Source organism: Ranitomeya imitator, chromosome 7, assembly GCF_032444005.1.
Source record: "Ranitomeya imitator isolate aRanImi1 chromosome 7, aRanImi1.pri, whole genome shotgun sequence".
Lineage (NCBI taxonomy): Eukaryota > Metazoa > Chordata > Amphibia > Anura > Dendrobatidae > Ranitomeya > Ranitomeya imitator.
In genome coordinates, this window is record NC_091288.1 from 225,125,317 (window position 1) to 225,147,073 (window position 21,757).

Consider the following 21,757-nt stretch of genomic DNA (forward strand, 5'->3'; position numbering starts at 1 on the left):
GACCCGTCCTCCCTCCTCTGTACCGAGCCCCGACCCGTCCTCCCTCCTCTGTACTAAGCTCCGCCCCGTCCTCCCTCATCTGTACCGAGCCCCCGACCCGTCCTCCCTCCTCTGTACCGAGCCCCGACCCGTCCTCCCTCATCTGTACGGAGCCCCCGACCAGTCCTCCCTCCTCTGTACCGAGCCCCGACCCGTCCTCCCTCATCTGTACCGAGCCCCGACCCGTCCTCCCTCCTCTGTACCGAGCCCCGACCCGTCCTCCCTCCTCTGTACCGAGCCCCGACCCGTCCTCCCTCCTCTGTACCGAGCCCCGCCCCGTCCTCCCTCCTCTGTACCAAGCTCCGCCCCGTCCTCCCTCCTCTGTACTAAGCTCCGCCCCGTCCTCCCTCCTCTGTACTAAGCTCCGCCCCGTCCTCCCTCCTCTGTACTAAGCTCCGCCCCGTCCTCCCTCCTCTGTACCGAGCCCCCGACCCGTCCTCCCTCCTCTGTACCGAGCCCCCGACCCGTCCTCCCTCCTCTGTACCGAGCCCCGCCCCGTCCTCCCTCCTCTGTACCGAGCCCCCGACCCGTCCTCCCTCCTCTGTACCGAGCCCCCGACCCGTCCTCCCTCCTCTGTACCGAGCCCCCGACCCGTCCTCCCTCCTCTGTACCGAGCCCCGACCCGTCCTCCCTCATCTGTACCGAGCCCCGACCCGTCCTCCCTCCTCTGTACCGAGCCCCCGACCCGTCCTCCCTCCTCTGTACCGAGCCCCCGACCCGTCCTCCCTCCTCTGTACCGAGCCCCGACCCGTCCTCCCTCCTCTGTACCGAGCCCCCGACCCGTCCTCCCTCCTCTGTACCGAGCCCCCGACCCGTCCTCCCTCATCTGTACCGAGCCCCGACCCGTCCTCCCTCCTCTGTACCGAGCCCCCGACCCGTCCTCCCTCCTCTGTACCGAGCCCCCGACCCGTCCTCCCTCCTCTGTACCGAGCCCCGACCCGTCCTCCCTCCTCTGTACCGAGCCCCCGACCCGTCCTCCCTCCTCTGTACCGAGCCCCCGACCCGTCCTCCCTCATCTGTACCGAGCCCCCGCCCCGTCCTCCCTCATCTGTACTAAGCTCCGCCCCGTCCTCCCTCCTCTGTACCGAGCCCCCGACCCGTCCTCCCTCCTCTGTACCGAGCCCCCGACCCGTCCTCCCTCCTCTGTACCGAGCCCCCGACCCGTCCTCCCTCCTCTGTACCGAGCCCCCGACCCGTCCTCCCTCCTCTGTACCGAGCCCCGACCCGTCCTCCCTCATCTGTACCGAGCCCCGACCCGTCCTCCCTCCTCTGTACCGAGCCCCCGACCCGTCCTCCCTCCTCTGTACCGAGCCCCCGACCCGTCCTCCCTCCTCTGTACCGAGCCCCGACCCGTCCTCCCTCCTCTGTACCGAGCCCCCGACCCGTCCTCCCTCATCTGTACTAAGCTCCGCCCCGTCCTCCTCATCTGTACTAAGCTCCGCCCCGTCCTCCCTCATCTGTACTAAGCTCCGCCCCGTCCTCCCTCATCTGTACTAAGCTCCGCCCCGTCCTCCCTCATCTGTACTAAGCTCCGCCCCGTCCTCCCTCATCTGTACTAAGCTCCGCCCCGTCCTCCCTCATCTGTACTAAGCTCCGCCCCGCAGCCCGCGCTTCTTTCCTCAGAGCTCCCGGTTTGGCTCCACCTCAGAGGCGTGGTCTCTGGTTGCCTAGAGACCGCTTCATTCAAGCTGTGGCGTGGAAGAACGGTGTCAGTGCGGAGCGCGCAGTGGGCGGGAAAGCATCAATGAGAAGCAGCCAATGTGGTGAGGGGGGCGGAGCCTGCAGCGGCCGAGGTCAGCGGGAGCCGGTGCCGGAGGGAGGAAGCCGGACACCGGCACCGTCACATCCTGCGGCGCAGCGCCTGCAGCCATCACCCTGACGGAGACCCCCGACAGATGGTGAGACCCCTGGCCGGTACCGACATCATCGGGGAGAGACCCCCGGCCCCTACCGACATCACCGGGGAGAGACCCCCGGCCCCTACCGACATAGACAGGGAGAGACCCCCGGCCCGTACCGACATCACCGGGGAGAGACCCCCGGCCCCTACCGACATCATCGGGGAGAGACCCCCGGCCCCTACCGACATCACCGGGGAGAGACCCCCGGCCCCTACCGACATCATCAGGGAGAGACCCCCGGCCCGTACCGACATAGACAGGGAGAGACCCCCGGCCCCTACCGATATCATCGGGGAGAGACCCCCGGCCCCTACCGACATCATCAGGGAGAGACCCCCGGCCCGTACCGACATAGACAGGGAGAGACCCCCGGCCCCTACCGATATCATCGGGGAGAGACCCCCGGCCCCTACCGACATCATCAGGGAGAGACCCCCGGCCCCTACCGACATCATCAGGGACAGACCCCCGGCCCCTACCGACATCATCAGGGAGAGACCCCCGGCCCCTACCGACATCATCAGGGAGAGACCCCCGGCCCGTACCGACATAGACAGGGAGAGACCCCCGGCCCGTACCGACATAGACAGGGAGAGACCCCCGGCCCCTACCGATATCATCGGGGAGAGACCCCCGGCCCCTACCGATATCATCGGGGAGAGACCCCCGGCCCCTACCGATATCATCGGGGAGAGACCCCCGGCCCCTACCGACATCATCAGGGAGAGACCCCCGGCCCCTACCGACATCATCAGGGAGAGACCCCCGGCCCCTACCGACATCACCAGGGAGAGACCCCCGGCCCCTACCGACATCACCAGGGAGAGACCCCCGGCCCGTACCGACATAGACAGGGAGAGACCCCCGGCCCCTACCGACATCATCAGGGAGAGACCCCCGGCCCCTACCGACATCACCAGGGAGAGACCCCCGGCCCGTACCGACATAGACAGGGAGAGACCCCCGGCCCCTACCGATATCATCGGGGAGAGACCCCCGGCCCCTACCGACATCATCAGGGAGAGACCCCCGGCCCCTACCGACATCATCAGGGAGAGACCCCCGGCCCCTACCGACATCACCTGGGAGAGACCCCCGTCCCCTACCGATATCATCGGGGAGAGACCCCCGGCCCCTGGCATCATCAGGGAGAGACCCCCGGCCCCTGGCATCATCAGGGAGAGACCCCCGGCCCCTACCGATATCATCAGGGAGAGACCCCCGGCCCCTACCGACATCATCGGGGAGAGACCCCCGGCCCCTGGCATCATCGGGGAGAGACCCCCGGCCCCTACCGATATCATCGGGGAGAGACCCCCGGCCCCTGGCATCATCGGGGAGAGACCCCCGGCCCGTACCGACATAGACAGGGAGAGACCCCCCTGGAGAGTTGGTGACAGACCCCGCCAGCAGGATGTGGCGGTGTGCCTCCTGACATGGGCAGAGGGTCTACGTTCCGGCTGACTGTTGGGGGGCCGCCCTCCCTGGTGGCAGCTGTGTATTCCTGTGATGTCAGAACGTAGCCGGTTGCTGCTCGGTGGTCGGGGGAGGTGACAGGCGGCTGCCGAATGTCAGGACGGTTCGCCCCGTGGACGCTGCCTCCAGCCTGACGCCTGGGATTAGACGCTGGACCCTCCCTCATGTGAAGGTGTCACCTGCTGCATCTGAGCAGACTCCTCACTGCCTGCTGCATGGGCCAGAGAGACCCCCACTGTATGGGCCAGAGAGACCCCCGCAGCCTGCCCTAGAGACGCTGTGTGTGGGGAGCCTGCTGCCCTGACGGCCGGAGATGTCCCGCTGCAGCTGATCCTCTCTCGGAGTCTATGAGCAGACGGCGTGCTGCTGTGATCTGATGGCGTTCCTGAGCGGCCCCCGGCTGCTGGACTGGGCCGGATCTCCCCCTCACCTGCAGTTTAATAAGTTTGTACTGACGGGCTACCGGCCTGTGGCCAGCGGAGCGGAGTGTGTGCGGAGCCTCTTCTACCTGCACAACGAGCTGGGCAACATCTACACACACGGTGGGTGTTCAGATGTGGAAGGGACCAAAGTCTGTGATGCAGTGCTGCCCGTCAGCTGCCAGTGACAGGTGCTCGGGTCTATGTGTAGTCCAGTGCCCATGTATCTCCGCACGTATCTAAGCACTGTACTTGTATCTCCCAGCACTGTACATATCTCCACCCTGCGCACGCATCTAAGCACTGTACTTGTATCTCCGCACTGTTTATATCTCACCGCACTGCGCATGTATCTCCCCACTGTACACATATCTCCGCACGTATCTAAGCACTGTACTTGTATCTCCACCCTGCGCACGTATCTAAGCACTGTACTTGTATCGCCGCACTGTTTATATCTCACCGCACTGCGCATGTATCTCCCCACTGTACACATATCTCCGCACGTATCTAAGCACTGTACTTGTATCTCCAGTTTATAGCATCTCCCAGCACTGTACTTGTATCTCCCAGCACTGTACACGTATCCCTGCACTTTGTATCTCACCGCACTGCGCACGTATCTAAGCACTGTACACGTATCCCTGCACTTTGTATCTCACCACACTGCGCACGTATCTAAGCACTGTACACGTATCCCTGCACTTTGTATCTCACCGCACTGCGCACGTATCTAAGCACTGTACACGTATCCCTGCACTTTGTATCTCACCGCACTGTTTATATCTCACCACACTGCGCACGTATCTAAGCACTGTACACGTATCCCTGCACTTTGTATCTCACCACACTGCGCACGTATCTAAGCACTGTACACGTATCCCTGCACTTTGTATCTCACCGCACTGCGCACGTATCTAAGCACTGTACACGTATCCCTGCACTTTGTATCTCACCACACTGCGCACGTATCTAAGCACTGTACACGTATCCCTGCACTTTGTATCTCACCGCACTGCGCACGTATCTAAGCACTGTACACGTATCCCTGCACTTTGTATCTCACCACACTGCGCACGTATCTAAGCACTGTACACGTATCCCTGCACTTTGTATCTCACCGCACTGCTCGTGGCAGAATTGTTGGTCCCCCTCGTTTAATGACAGAAGAACCCACAATGGTCACAGAAATAACTTGAATCTGACAAAAGTAATAATAAACAGAAGATCTATGAAAATGAACAGATGAAAGTCAGACATTGCCTTCAGCCATGATTCCACAGAATAAAAAAAATAATAAATAAACCTCATGAAATCGGCCTGGACAGAAATGATGGGACCCGTAATTTAATATTTTGTTGCACAACCTTAGAGGCAATCACACGATTCCTGTACCTGTCAATGAGACTTCTGCTCCTCTCGACAGGTATTTTGGCCGCTCCTCAAGAGCAAACTGCTCCAGTTGTCTCGTGTGTGAAGGTCGCCTTCTCCAGATGGAATGTTTCAGCTATTTCCAAAGATGCTCAATAGGATTTAGGTCAGGGTTCATGGAAGGCCACTTTAGAATAGTCCAGTGTTTTTCTCTTAGCCATTCTTGGGTGTTTTTAGCTGTGTGTTTTAGGTCATTATCCTGTTGCAAGACCCATGACCTGTGCCTGAGACCAAGCTTTCTGACACTGGGCAGCACATTTCTCTCTAGAATCCCCTGATAGTGTTGAGATTTCATTGTACCCTGCACAGATTCTAGACCCCCTGTGCCAGAGCAAAGCAGCCCCAGAACATAACAGAGCCTCCTCCATGTTTCACAGTAGGGACAGTGTTCTCTTCCTGATATGCTTCATTTTTCCATCTGTGAACATAAAGCTGATGTGTTTTGCTAAAAAGCTCCACTTTTGTCTCATCTGTCCATAGGACATTCTCCCAGAAGCTTTGTGGCTTTTCAACATGTAGTTTGGCAAATTCCAGTCAGTCTTTTTTATGATTTTTTTTTCTCCAACAATGATGTCCTCCTTGGTCGTCTCCCATGAAGTCCACTTTGGCTCATACAACGACGGATGGTGCAATCTGATGCTGATGTTCCTTGAGCTTGAAGTTCACCTTTATTCTGTGTAGAAGTTTTTCTGGCTCTTTTGTTACCATTCGTATTATCCGTCTCTTTGATGTCATCAATGTTCCTCCTGCGGCCACGTCCAGGGAGGTCGGCTACAGTCCATGGATCTTACATTTCTGGATAATATGTGCAGCTGTAGTCACAGGAACATCAAGCTGCTTGGAGATGTCTTATAACCTTTACCTGTAACATATTTGTCTATTATGTTCTTACAAATCTCCTGAGACAACTCTTTTGCTTCGTCTGGTCCATATTGAGTGTGATACAACCATGTCACCACACAGCACAGTGATATCTGTAGCCCTATATACCGGCCACGCACTGACTCCAGGATTGTAGACCCCTGTGATGAGGGGACACACCGCGATCTAACATGTCACCACACAGCACGGTGATATCTGTAGCCCTATATACCGGCCACACACTGACTCCAGGATTGTAGACCCCTGTGATGAGTGGACACACCGCGATCTAACATGTCACCACACAGCACAGTGATATCTGTAGCCCTATATACCGGCCACGCACTGACTCCAGGATTGTAGACACCTGTGATGAGTGGACACACCGCGATCTAACATGTCACCACACAGCACGGTGATATCTGTAGCCCTATATACCGGCCACGCACTGACTCCAGGATTGTAGACCCCTGTGATGAGGGGACACACCGTGATCTAACATGTCACCACACAGCACAGTGATATCTGTAGCCCTATATACCGGCCACGCACTGACTCCAGGATTGTAGACCCCTGTGATGACGGGACACACCGCGATCTAACATGTCACCACACAGCACGGTGATATCTGTAACCCTATATACCGGCCACGCACTGACTCCAGGATTGTAGACCCCTGTGATGAGGGGACACACCGCGATCTAACATGTCACCACACAGCACAGTGATATCTGTAGCCCTATATACCGGCCACGCACTGACTCCAGGATTGTAGACCCCTGTGATGAGGGGACACACCGCGATCTAACATGTCACCACACAGCACAGTGATATCTGTAGCCCTATATACCGGCCACGCACTGACTCCAGGATTGTAGACCCCTGTGATGAGTGGACACACCGTGATCTAACATGTCACCACACAGCACAGTGATATCTGTAGCCCTATATACCGGCCCCTCACTGACTCCAGGATTGTAGACCCCTGTGATGAGGGGACACACCGCGATCTAACATGTCACCACACAGCACAGTGATATCTGTAGCCCTATATACCGGCCCCTCACTGACTCCAGGATTGTAGACCCCTGTGATGAGTGACACACCGCGATCTAACATGTCACCACACAGCACAGTGATATCTGTAGTCCTATATACCGGCCACGCACTGACTCCAGGATTGTAGACCCCTGTGATGAGTGGACACACCGTGATCTAACATGTCACCACACAGCACAGTGATATCTGTAACCCTATATACCGGCCACGCACTGACTCCAGGATTGTAGACCCCTGTGATGAGGGGACACACCGCGATCTAACATGTCACCACACAGCACAGTGATATCTGTAGCCCTATATACCGGCCACGCACTGACTCCAGGATTGTAGACCCCTGTGATGAGGGGACACACCGCGATCTAACATGTCACCACACAGCACGGTGATATCTGTAACCCTATATACCGGCCACGCACTGACTCCAGGATTGTAGACCCCTGTGATGACGGGACACACCGCGATCTAACATGTCACCACACAGCACGGTGATATCTGTAACCCTATATACCGGCCACGCACTGACTCCAGGATTGTAGACACCTGTGATGATAGTTAGTGGACACACCGCGATGTAACATGTCCCTCTTATCACATTTTCAGGGGTCCCATCATTTCTGTCCAGGCCGATTTCATCAGTTTTATTTTTTGTAAATTCTGTGGAATCATGGCTGAAAGCAATGTCTGACTTTCATCTGTTCATTTTCATAGATCTTATATTTATTATTACTTTTGTCAGATTCAAGTTATTTCTGTGACCATTGTGGGTTTTTCTGTCATTAAACAAGGGGGACCAACAATTTTGACCACACGTGTATCCCCACACTGTTTATATCTCACCGCGCTGCAGACGTACAGTTGTGCTCAAAAGTTTACATACCCCGACAGAATTTTTGCCGCCATTTTTTGTCAAACTACTGTGTTTTCTCTTTTTAAATCATAATGACCCTGATGTAAAGTTCACATACCCTGGTGATTTTGGCCTGATAACATGCACAGAAGTTGACACAAATGGGTGTGAATGGCTGCTAAAGGTAACATCCTCACCTGTGACTTATTTGCTTGTAATCAGTGTGTGCATAAAAGCTGAGTGAGTTTCTGGGATCCAGACAGACTCTTGCATCTTTCATCCAGCCACTGATGTTTCTGCATTGTGAGTTATGGGGAAAGCAAAAGAACTGTCAACGGATCTATGGAAAAAGGTAGCTGAAATGTATAAAACAGGAAAGGGATACAAAAAGATATCCAAGGAGTTGATAATGCCAGTCAGCAGCATTCAAACTGTGATTATCAAATGGAAAATCCGGGGCTCTGTAAAAACAAAACCACGATCGGGTAGACCAACAAAAATGTCATCCACAACTGCCAGGAAAATTGTTCAGGATGCAAAGAAAACCCCACAAATAACGTCAGATGAAATACAGGACTCTCTGAAAACTAGCGATGTGGCTGTTTCAAGATGAACAATAAGGAGGCACTTGAAGAAAAATGGGCTGCATGGTCAAATCACCAGAAGAAAGCCATTACTGCACAAATGCCACAAAGTATCGTATTTTTTGCTTTGTAAGACGCACTTTATTTTACCCAAATTTGAAGGGGAAATAGGGGTGCATCTTACAAAGCGGATATACCGCTTACCGGTACCGTTGCAGGCTGGGATGAGGGAGTGTCCGCCACCACCCATGGTAGTGCTTGCGTCTCCGGTGCTGCGGGGGGCTCTGCCGATATTTTGTGAAAGACCAGAGCCCCCCGGCAGTTCATCTATGCTTTCCTGTGCAACGGACTTCGGGAAAATGGCCGCAGGGAGGCAGCGCATGCGCAGATAGAGTTCTCAGCGCCAAGAACTCGGGAGTTGAAATTTCATCGTTGAGATCTCATCTCTCGAGATCTTGGTCTTCATCGCAGCCACCACCCCCGGGAAGCAATAAGACGCATGGATTATAAGAAGCACCACCAATTTATTTTAAAAAATTTCCTATTTTTTTTCCTCAAAATTTGGGGTGTGTCTTATAATCCGGAGCGTCTTACAAAGCGAAAAATATGGTATCTCGCCTACAATACAAAAAACAGCGCAGAGACAAGCCTCAAAACTTCTGGAACAAGGTAATTTGGAGTGATGAGAGCAATATTGGACTTTTTGGCCACAGTCAATAAACATTACATTTGTAGAGAGGTCAACAAAGCCTATGATGAAAGGAACACCATTCCTACTGTAAAGCACAGAGGTGGATCACTGATGTTTTGAGGATGTGAGAGCTACAAAGTCACAGGAAACTTGGTCAGAGTTGAAGGAAAGATGAATGCAGCATGTTATCAGCAAATACTGGAGGCAAATTTGCACTCATCAGCCCGGAAGCTGCGCATGGGATGTACTTGGAAATTCCAACAAGACAACGATCCAAAACACAAGGCCAAGCCGACTTGTCATTGGCTACAGCAGAACAAAGTGAAGGTTCTGGAGTGGCCATCTCAGTCTCCTGACCCCAATATCATTGAGCCACTCTGGAGAGATCTCAAGCGCGCAGTTCATGCCAGACAGCCCAGGAATTTACAGGAACTGGAGGCTTTTTGCAAAGAACAGCGGGCAGCTTTACCATCTGAAAACAACCTCGTCCACAACCACCACAAAAGACTTCAGGCTATCATTGATGTTAGAGGGGGCAATACACAGTATTAAGACATGGGGTATGTGAACTTTTGATCAGGGTCACTTGGATGTTTTGGGTTGTCATTATGATTTAAAGAGAGAAAACACAGTAGTCTGACAATAAATGGCTTCACCCAACCACAGACCATGAGTGAAGGAGAAGTTTTGGTGTTATTCATATTCTTTGAAAAAAAGGCCAAGAAAGCAAAAATTCTGCCGGGGTATGTAAACTTCTGAGCACAGCTGTATCCCCACACTGCTCTAATATCACCTGCATGTTACACAGGTCTCAGCACACTGCAGTGATGGTCGTGTTACGCCGGGTTGTGGGTGAGGCGAGTTCTACGTTACATGTGGAGCATCACTAGCCCTGAGCCCAGCAGCTCCGGGGCCATCCTGCTGCACAGAAGCCTCAGGTTGGCCTCCTCATTAGGGGCTTGTGTGTGAGACCGTGTGGCAGAACCCCTCTAGATCTCTGCCTTCAGTCAGTGTAATGTTCTGCAGAAGTCGTAGCACAGCCAGCTGAGGGTTAACTGAGAATTTAAACTCCTTAAGAGCTTTGAGGTGAGTGAGGTCCTCCTGTAAGGAGCTCCGGCCCTAAGCTCTTTACCACTGACCTGGATTCCAAGACTGAGCATTGACAGGTTTTGGAGTTTAGGGCGATAACAGAGGGTGAGATGAGTGCAGAAGCTGTGCATATGCCAGCAGTGAGTCCACATAGGCTGCTGGACGTGGGGGCCCAAGAGCCCCCCTGGGTGATCAATTACAGCACCTAACAGGGTCAGTTGTGGTCCGCATTGTGTCCAGGGTCTGGGCCCCTCACTGCCAATCTTATAATGTTATTTAAAGACATCACTGCTGGTGAGGAGACCACTGCTGATGGCACAACCACCCAATCTTTGGGGAGACTACTCAGCACCTCAAAAGGATTTTTTAAAGGGAACCTGTCGCCCCCGCCCGGCATTTTTAAATAAAAGAGCCACCTTGTGCAGCACTAATGCTGCATTCTGTCAAGGTGGCTCTTATTTGGGGTCCCTTCCAACTCAGAAATACTCGTTTTTATAATTAGCCCACCTTGCCTGTAGTCTGTCCAGGGGGCACACCTTTTCCCCGTGGATGCAAACGCCTCCCAGCCATCACTTATTTCCTCTGGGCGCTGCCTCCTCTGCACTCATTTACATCCCCGGCGCCTGCGCTGTAAGTTTTTTTTTTTTTCAGGCATGCCTAGTTTACGCTGCCCTTCGACTCCCATCGCATGATGGGAACTTACAGCGCAGGGACGTTAATGAAGGAAGTGGAAGCGGCGCCCGGCACACGGAGGCCCTGAGTGATGGCTGGGAGGCGTTTGTGTCCTGGGGGAAAAGACATACCCCCCTCGGACAGACTATGGCGGGTAAATTAGAAAAAATGAATATTTCAGCGTTTCAAGGAACCCCAAATAAAAGCCACCGTCACAGAATGCAGCATTAGGGCTGCACATGGTGGCTCTTTTAGTTAAAAACGCCAGGGGGGGGTGACAGGTACCCTTTAAACACGTAATGACCCCGGAGGGTGACGACCATTACTCGGCTGCTACAGTGCTTTCTCTACATCCACACAGAACACTGCATCGTGGAGTGTCGCCCAGTAAATGCCTTGTGTAAATAGTACTCCCCGATGCATGCAGAGTGCGCACAGTGCTCCTGTACAGATATGTGAAATGATGGGACTATGCAGAGATCATTACATTCTTAGGCCGGGTTCACATTAGCGTTTCAGTCCTCAGCATGGTGCTGCAGACTTTTCATTAAGCTCCGCCTACTTCTGCACGAGTCCTGCGTACCTATCTTTAACATTGTGTATGCAGGGACATGCGTTGTATGCGGATGCCCACCACGCTGTAGACTGAAATGCTAATGTGAAATTAACCTTAGCCATCTCCTGCTCCTCACTGAGGGGCCTTAAGGCAGACGACCGACCCCAGCATCGTATGTGATACTCTCTATGAACCTCAACATGGTGCACGTTACCTTCACGGATGAAGTAGCTCACGCTGGTGTTTCCCTCCACAGACTCCATGTTTCCAATATCTACGGTATATACTCGAGTATAAGCAGAGGCCCCTAATTTTACCACAAAAAACTGTGAAAACTTAATGACTCGAGTATAAGCCTAGGTTGGGAAATGCAGCAGCTACTCGTAAATTTAAAAAATAAAAAGATACCAAAAAAATAAAATTAATTGAGACATGGGCCCCATAAGATGCTACATACAGAATACACCCCATAAAGTTGATGATGGCTCCATACAAATTACAACCCATATAATACTCCATAAAGTTGATGATTGCCCCATAAGATGCTCATACACTGCGTGCAGAATTATTAGGCAAGGTGTATTTTAGAGGATTATTTTTATTATATATATATTATTATTTTTATTATTGATCAACAACTATGTTCTCAATCAACCCAAAAGACTCATAGATATCAAAGCTTAACCCTTTCACGACATGCGCCGTACATCTACTGCGCATGCCGTGAATCCCCCTTTGATGTGGGATCCGGCGGTGAGCCCGCATCAAAGTCGCGACATGTCAGCTGTTTTGTACAGCTGACATGTGCGCGCAATAGCGGCGGGTGAAATCGCTATTCACCCGCCGCTATTAACCTGTTAAATGCCGCTGTCAAACACAGACAGCGGCATTTAACTACCGCATCCGGCCGGGCAGCCGGAAATGACGTCATCGCCGACCCTCGTCACATGATCGGGGGTCAGCGATGCCCGTCACATGATCGGGGGTCGGCGATGCCCGTCACATGATCGGGGGTCGGCGATGCCCGTCACATGATCGGGGGTCGGCGATGCCCGTCACATGATCGGGGGTCGGCGATGCCCGTCACATGATCGGGGGTCGGCGATGCCCGTCACATGATCGGCGGTCGGCGATGCCCGTCACATGATTGGGGGTCGGCGATGCCCGTCACATGATCGGGGGTCGGCGATGCCCGTCACATGATCGGGGGTCGGCGATGCATTAGGAAGGTAACCATAGAGGTCCTTGAGACCTCTATGGTTACTGATGCAGGCCTGCTGTGAGCGCCCCCCTGTGGTCGGTGCTCACAGCACACCTGCATTTCTGCTACATAGCAGCGATCTGATGATCGCTGCTATGTAGCAGAGCCGATCAGGCTATGCCAGCTTCTAGCCTCCCATGGAGGCTATTGAAGCATGGCAAAAGTAAAAAAAAAAAAAAGTTTTTAAAAATATGAAAAAAATCAAAGTTTAAATCACCCCCCTTTCGCCCCATCCTAAATAAAACAATAAAAAAAAAATCAAACATACACATATTTGGTATCGCTGCGTTCAGAATCGCCTGATCTATCAATTTAAAAAAAGCATTAACCTGATCGCTAAACGGCGTAGCAAGAAAAAAATCCGAAACGCCAGAATTAGGTTTTTTTTGGTCGCCGCGACATTGCATTAAAATGCAATAACGGGCGATCAAAAGAACGTATCTGCACAAAAATGGTATCATTAAAAACATCAGCTCGGCACGCAAAAAATAAGCCCTCACCCGACCCCAGATCACGAAAAATGGAGACGCTACGGGTATCGGAAAATAGCACTTTTTTTTTTTAAGCAAAGTTTGGAATTTTCTTTCACCACTTGGATAACAAATAAACTGGACATGTTTGGTGTCTATGAACTTGTAATGACCTGGAGAATCATAATGGCAGGTCAGTTTTATCATTTAGTGAACCTAGCAAAATACAAAGTGTGGGATTGCACTTTTTTTGCAATTTCACCGCACTTGGAATTTTTTTCCCGTTTTCTAGTAAAAGACATGGTAAAACCAATGGTGTTGTTCAAAAGTACAACTTGTCCTGCAAAAAATAAGCCCTCACATGGCCCTATTGACGGGAAAATAAAACAGTTATGGCTCTGGAAAGGAGGGGAGTGAAAAACGAAAAAAAGAAAAAGGGCCGCTACTTGAAGGGGTTAAAGGGAACCTGTCACCCCGTTTTTTCAAGATGAAATAAAAATAGCGCTAAATAGGGGCAGAGCTGTGCTTTACATTAGTGTATTTTGGAGCCTTTATTCCCCACCTATGCTGCCGAAATACCTTTGTAAAGTTGCCGTTTTGGGCTGTCACTCACGCTGGTCTGGTCATATGGGTGTGGTGACAGCGCTGTTTCTCCCCCAGATCTCCATTGGTGGCGTAGTGGTGTGCGCATGCCCAACAGGCAAATCCAGTGCGCAGGTGAAGGAAAAGAGCGCGATCTGCGCTATTCCACGGTTTATCGGTGGGCGCGGCCATCTTTGTGAGGCCGCGCGTGCGCAGATGGTACTTCTCGGCTTCCCGGGGCTTCAGGAAAATGGCCGCCGAGATCTCCATCTGCGCACGCTCGGCATCCCTCTGCAAGACAGCTGGACTTTTCAGACCTTGTCAAATCTCTCTTCTGACCCATTTTGCCAAAGGAAAGGAAGTTGCTAATAATTAAGCACCTTCTATAGGGTTCTGATGTCATTAGACAACACCGCTCATTACAGAGATGCCATCACCAGATTTACTGAATTGGTAGTTGGCTCTCAGCCTGAACAGCTTGGAGTAGGACAACATGTATAAAAAGTATCATGTGATCAAAATACAACTTGCCCAATAATTCTGCACACAGTGTATAATGCATTTTATGCTGATCATATATGGTATATTGCTGCTGTTGCAATTAAAAAAAAAAAAAAAAAAGACATACTCGCCTCTTGTCACTGGCTCTGCAGTGACTGTTCAGGCAGAGGGAGCACACTACTCATGTCATCGTGACCTCTGACCTGAGTATCACAGCCAGACGACACAGTGCGGCGGTGGAACGGGGACAGGTGAATATCACAAGTGCCAGGGGCCTGAGTAAGTGGCAGCACTGGCACCTGGCCTTCATAGCGCTATGGTGTCCCCACCAGCTCAGGACCGCGGCATTTGTCCTGGTGCCAACGCCGGCCCTGTCAGCAGCCACCGGATTACTTACCGAGGCTGCAGGGGAGTTTGCCGATCCGGGGACCTCCGCACTACATCAGAGAACAGGTAAGGCTACGTTCACACTAGCGTCCGGCTAGTGTGCGTCGCGCTAGCGTCGGGCGACGCAGCGGCGACGCACGCGTCATGCGCCCCTATGTTTAACATGGGGGACGCATGCGTTTTTGCTTGTTGCGTTTTCCGACACGTGCGTCTTTTTTGACGCTAGCGTCGGACCAAGAAAACGCAACAAGTTGCATTTTTCTTGCGTCCGATTTTCGTCAAAAAACGACGCACGCGTCGAAAAACGCAGCGTTTTTGCGTGCGTTTGCACGCGTTTTTTGGTGCGTTGTGCGTCGCGTCGCCGACGCAGCGGCGCACAACGCTAGTGTGAACGTAGCTTAAGTGGGACTGTGACTCGTGTATAAGCCGAGAGGGGTCTTTTTTAGCAAAAAAAAAAAAAAAAGTGCTGAAAAACTTAGCTTATACACGAGTATATACGGTAATTCATCCACGACATGACAAATGTCCAGAACCCAACCACATTATGTATAATTCACTCTCCGAATCCCAGTGGCCAGAAGATTTCACCCCACTCCCACCCCGAAGTGACTGTACCATTAAAGGTATTTCTTTTTACTTGCCTCCTATGTGCCTGTTGTGCCCAGCACTGATCTCTGCTGGCACCAAGTGGTCACAGACTGCTCCACCCGGAGACCTGACGTCATGCTGATTGACAGTCGGCTTCCTGCCTGCAGTAAACTGGCTGTCAATGATCATGATGTTGTCACGCCCCATCGACACAGCAGAGCGGAGGAAAGAGAGCTGCTCTGTCGATGTGAAGCAGCTGAAGTGTCAGCAGGAACGATGAGTGACAGCTCTAAGCAGGCGCCGAGTAGAATAAGCAAAGTCTTGCCTATTAGAGCTAAGGCCTATAATAAAAACCTTTTAAATAACTTTGAAAATTTCAGTGAATGATGTTGCGACTTTAGAAGCTTCTAGGCTGATTAACATCAAATGAGGAGTAAAAGTGCCAAGATGGTGGAAGGAAATTGTGCACCTCCATTAGTTTGGTACATCCACTAGTAGGATGTACTAATCACCATTGAGCACGCAGCCATCATACCGTTCAGGAAGGAGACGTGTCCTGTATGCTATGCCGATGTACAGCAGGGTGGAATGGGAACTGTGGAGTTTATTCGCAAGAACGACATAGAATATGCCTTGAGGAAACTGGATGATGCAAAATTTTGTTCTCATGAAGGCGACATTCTTTACATTCGTGTCCGTACTAAAAAAAAGTGGGGGAGGAGTGTGAGGATATGGCTGCTTACTAAAGGACAAATGGACTTAGGCTATATTCACACTTTGCGGATTTTGCTGCGGATCCGCAGCGGATTTGACCGCTGCGGATCTGCAGCAGTTTCCCATGAGTTTACATTACAATGTAAATCTATGGGAAACAAAAAACGCTGTGCACATGCTGCGGAAAAAAACGCGCGGAAACGCTGCGGATTACATTCTGCAGCATGTCACTTCTTTTCTGCGGATTTTCACCTGCTCCAATAGAAAACTGCAGATGAAAATCCGCAGAAGAAACCGCAGTAAAAACCGCGATAAATCCGCAGTAAAAACCGCGACGGGTTTTCACTGCGGATTTTGGAATTCTGCTGCGGAAAGATCCGCAGTGGAATCTGCAAAGTGTGAACATAGAGCGGAGACTTTTTCCAGCACGGAGCACCAGTTGTGTTTTATCAGTGATTTTCTTGCTTGTCAGTTCATCCTCAGGAGTCCGTTGCATTCAGACACAGTAAGCAGAGGAAGATGAGCAGGCTAGATCTTAGGCTGGTTACACACATCCTGATATTTCCAGTACTGGAAAACCCCGTACAGGAGATATCCGTGTCCGTGTGTATACCTTGTGCAGGACACGTGTGGCAACCGTGTGCCGCATCAGTATCACACGGACGGCCGCCGGGGAATCAGTGCTCCAGTAAGTGCTGTTCCCCTGCGAGTGGTGTTGTGCGCAGCTGTCGTTCTCCCCTGCTCTGCCGGCAGCAGCATGAGCATGGGAGAATGAATGAAAGAAAAACCTGACGTGGGGTCCCCCGTTTTTCAATCAACCCAGCAAAACTCACTGGGGTGGGCTGCTATTCTCAGTCTGGTAAGGCCCCCCAGCTTAAAAACAGCAGCCCGCAGCTGCCCAGAAAAAGATGCGCCAATTCTGGAGGTTTGCCTAGTTCTTCCCACTTGCCCTGTAGAGGTGGCAAGTGGGGTAATGAGAGGTTAATGTCACCTTCCTATTGCAAGGTGACATTAAGCCCAGCTTAGTAATAGAGAGGCGTCAATAAGAGACCTCTCCATTGCTAATCCTATAGTTGTTAAAGGGAACCTGTCACCCCGTTTTTTGAGATTGAGCTATAAATACTGTTAAATAGGGCCTGCGCTGTGTGTTCCTATAGTATATGTAGTGTACCCCGATTCCCCATGTATGCTGAGAAATAACTTACCAAAGTCGCCGTTTTCGCCTGTCAATCAGGCTGGTCAGGTCGGGAGGGCGTGGTGACATCGCTGGTTCTTCCTCAGCTTTACGTTGGTGGCGTAGTGGTGAACAAGCAGCGCGCGATCTGCGCTGTCATCCCTTTCGTCGGTGGGGGCGGCCATCTTCCTGGGGCCGCGCGTGCGCAGATCGAGTGCTCTGCTGCACGGGGCTTCAGGAAAATGGCCGCGGGATGCCGCGCATGCGCATTAGAGATCGCGGCGGCCATTTTCCCAAAGCCAAGATGCAAACTCGGCTTTGGGAAAATGGCCGCCGCGATCTCTAATGCGCACGCGCGGCATCTCGCGGCCATTTTCCTGAAGCCCCGTGCAGCAGAGCACTCGATCTGCGCACGCGCGGCCCCAGGAAGATGGCCGCCCCCACCGACGAAAGGGATGACAGCGCAGATCGCGCGCTGCTTGTTCACCACTACGCCACTACGCCACCAACGTAAAGCTGAGGAAGAACCAGCGATGTCACCACGCCCTCCCGACCTGACCAGCCTGATTGACAGGCGAAAACGGCGACTTTGGTAAGTTATTTCTCAGCATACATGGGGAATCGGGGTACACTACATACACTATAGGAACACACAGCGCAGGCCCTATTTAACAGTATTTATAGCTCAATCTCAAAAAACGGGGTGACAGGTTCCCTTTAAAGAGTTAATAAAACACCACACAGTAAGAATAACGTGTTTTAATGAAATCATACACACAAAGTTTCCCATCTTTATTAGTCTGCCATTCCAAGTGAAGCCCCTGATCTCCTGTATAAAAAAAAAAAAGTCAAAATAATAAACCAACAATATACCCATAGCTGTCTGGTGTGCAGTCAGTCCCACGCAGTAATCCATATCTAGGGGAATGTACAGTTTACAACCGGGAGTGGTGCTAATGTGACTGCCCCTGGCTGTAAACTCCTGGGGAACAAGACGCTGCGGGCGCAGGCTCAGTAACTAGCGGTGACGTCACTGAGTCTGTGCTCGGTGCTTTTCATTAATTCCCCAGTAGTTTACAGCTGCGTTCAGCACCACACGCAGGGGAACAGCGCTGACAGTAGGGGCTGCTTCCCCGGCGGCCGTCCGTGCACACAGAGGACAGTGTACACTGTTTTCCCTGTGCACGTGTGAGGCACGTTACAGTAGTCTTGCGGTGATGCGCCCCCTGGTGGCAGAACCTCATGTTAACTCTAGCGTGGGAATTTTTCTGAATATTTTCCCACTTTAGAGTTCATACGAGTTTATGCCACCAGGGGGCGCATCACCGCAACAATGCTACGTTCCCCTGCATTCCATTCATTCCCCAGTTTTTACAACCAGGAGCAACAGCTGCATTAGCAGGCTCATGGTTGTAAATGTATTTAACCCCTTCAGATGGATTTACAGTGTGGGACATGACTATGCCAGAGAGGTATGGGATATTGCTTTTTTATTTTTTTTACAGAACGAGGGTCTTCAGGTGGATTGAGCGTACAATATTTTAAAACCCCATGTGTGTATTTAATTAAAATAATTTATTCATAATGTGTGTATTATTAACCCTTTACTACTATTAGATTAATTGACATCTCTCAATTATTAACCAGGCTTAATGTCACCTTACAATAGCAAGGTGACATTAACCCTTTATTACCCCATATCCCACCGCTACACAGGAATGGGAAGAGAGGCTAAGTGCCGGAATAGGCGAATCTTCCAGATGTGCTTTTCTGGGGTGTCTGGGGGCAGATGTTTTTAGGGGGGGGGGGGCAATAACCATGATCCCTCTCTAGGCTATTAATATCTGCCCACAGTCACTGGCTTTACCACTCTGGCGGAGAAAATTGCGCGGGAGCCCACGCCAGTTTTTTCCGTGAGTTAACCCTTTATTTTAACAGCCACCAAATTTTGCACACAGACACTTCTAACAATAGTAGTGAGGAATATGTAAAAAAAAAGAAAAAGGGATATGAGATGGTTTACTGTATGTAACCATGTCTCATCATGTCGGGTTTGATAAGGAGATAGCAAAAGACGGCAATTGAATTACCGGCTTTTAAGCTATCTAGCGCTGTATGAAATATAGATATGTCTCACTGATAGAGATATATATTACACACTCACACACCTACCTATACTATGTGTAGACATTTATTCTATTCTGACCTGTCAGTGTGATTTTACTGTACACCTGGCTGAGTTATCGGCTTTTCTATAGAACACTGCTGCGTATTTCTCGCAAGTCACACTGATGGTCCGTGTGTAATCCGTGTTTTTCTCGCTCCCATAGACTTTCATTGGCGGATGTTTTGCGCAATACGCTGACAAGCGCAGCATGCTGTGATTTTCTCAGCCCGTAAAATACGGCTGCGAAATATACGACAGATAGGAGCTGCCCCATAGAGAATCATTGGTCCGTGTGCAATGCGTTGTTTTTGCGCCTCTCCTACGTCCGTAAAACTCTCTAGTGTGACCCCGGCCTTAGGCTTCGGTCTTTCTGGTTAGCTCCTTTACTGACATTGAGCAGCATTTCTTGCTCTGTTGTATGACAGAAGGTTGCTGAGAGCGATGTAGTAGCTTATCTGTTAGGAGTAGTAATACCCGAGTTTCAGGAGCCTGAAGACCATAGGAGAGTAGTCTGAGAACACCAGCGCTCCAGCATCACAGCTCACACCGTGTCATGGCGCTGGCACGATTGCTGTATTGTGATCTCTCGTAGCAGTAAATAAGACTGTGGATCAGATGACAGATATGATACGGAGTGTTCCTGGTCGGATCATGTTGAACATGGAGTTAGATGTGAGCACAGCTCCGCTCAACTGGCTCCTTTGTGTCAATGTTACATTGATGTAAGAGTAGCTTATACTAAGATCTTACTCCCTTCTTCTCTTTTAGGGATCCCGCTTCTCGGATTCTTGTTCTTACTCCCTTTGCAAATCCCTTGGCGACAGCTGTCTGTCCCCTGGCTGGGTGTGGTCCATTATCTGGCCTGTGTCAGCCCCCAGATGGGCAGTGTACTGTACCATCTCTTCATGAACCACCATGGCGGAGCACCTGTGTACCACAAGCTCCTCACTCTTGACATGTGCGGCATCTGCCTTGTCAACACTTTGGGTAAGTTCTGCCTCTCTGATAAGTGGTAGAGGACATAACCTTACTGCAGTCACATTATTCCACACGAGGACAATCTCTATGTTAGTAAACTAGCTGGGTGAACATCTTGTCCACACTTGAGAGTTGTATGCACCACTAGTTATCATGTCTCTCTTCACAGGTGCCCTGCCCATCATCTACTGCACTCTGCTCTGCCACCCCTACACGCGGAGTCTAGCCCTCCTGGCATACACCGGTTTATCTAGCTATGTGATCTTCTGTGCGGTCAGCGCTCACAGCAACATTAGCCGTCTCTGCTCGTTCGCCTGGCAAGCTGCCTTCCGCTTCTTCTTCTTCTATCTCCGCTGGGCTGGATTGGGCTCTGGCCATCCATCTTCACTACGCTGCTACCTCCTTATGGATAGCCTGGCTCTACTTGGAGGCATAATTAACGTTTCCAGACTTCCTGAACGTTTACAGCCTGGAAAATTTGACTATTGGTGCAACAGTCATCAAATTATGCACGTCCTGGTAGTGATCAGTATCTTATATTTGCACTGGGGTGTATCCTCCGACCTCACCTGGATTAGCAGTTACCCATGTCTGCTGGAGTAAACACTGTCCAAGGTTTAGCAGCAGATGCGGCCACACCGAGACGTAGATGTAGCCTAACACAGGTGCAACCAGCAAAACCAAACTTGAAGTAGACATTTTTAGTAGACATATTTAAAGGCATAGGTATTTATTAACTACTGTAAAGACTAATGTTCCCAGATTCTACCATATCAGTATTATGCAGGTGCATAGCTGCTGCACAGAGTGTCCTCCGACATGGCCAACACCAACATCTGCTGTCATGGGGCTGGAGAGTCATGAGATGATGCAACTGCAGGGTTCTGAGGTCTGTTACAATGATGTGCTGCAGTCATCATCCTGCAGGAGCATACGCGAGGGAGGAGAGCTCACACAAATGGAGAAAGTGTACAACAGTGAGAAAAGTGGTAATCTGAGAGCCCCCAAATTCAGGGACAGATCAGAAAGGAAATCTTTCCCAATTTCTCCCCTGGAGACAGGTACTCATGAACAGGCTTGTCATCCTCTGGGTCCAGATCAGCAGAGGAGTTATTCTTACAGAAAATCAGTTTTGCTACCCCCCCCCCCCCCCCAATACTGGGAACTTAGGGTCCAAGATGAGCCTGTAGTTCCCTTTCCTCAGTTGCCCAGGAGGAATAGTTGCCTTACACCTTCTAGATTACGGAGCCTTTAGCTGCTCCTCCTGGGATGGTTGGAGCGTACGCGCAGGGCTTTGCACGAGGCCA

General features: G+C 51.3%; 2 protein-coding genes across 2 annotated transcripts; both read left to right on the forward strand.

Moving 5' to 3' along the window:
• Positions 1–1,934: 1,934 nt before the first annotated feature.
• Positions 1,935–3,404, forward strand: LOC138646245 (splicing factor 3A subunit 2-like). The gene has a single exon (XM_069735712.1). The coding sequence runs from the start codon at positions 1,935–1,937 to the stop codon at positions 3,402–3,404; it is 1,470 nt and encodes a 489-aa protein (XP_069591813.1).
• Positions 3,403–21,462, forward strand: PAQR4 (progestin and adipoQ receptor family member 4). Its single transcript, XM_069735214.1, has 3 exons — positions 3,403–3,958; positions 20,241–20,459; positions 20,620–21,462. Exons 1-3 carry the CDS (start codon positions 3,793–3,795, stop codon positions 21,051–21,053), a joined length of 819 nt encoding a protein of 272 aa, XP_069591315.1. The 5' UTR covers positions 3,403–3,792; the 3' UTR covers positions 21,054–21,462.
• The last annotated feature ends 295 nt before the right edge of the window (positions 21,463–21,757 follow it).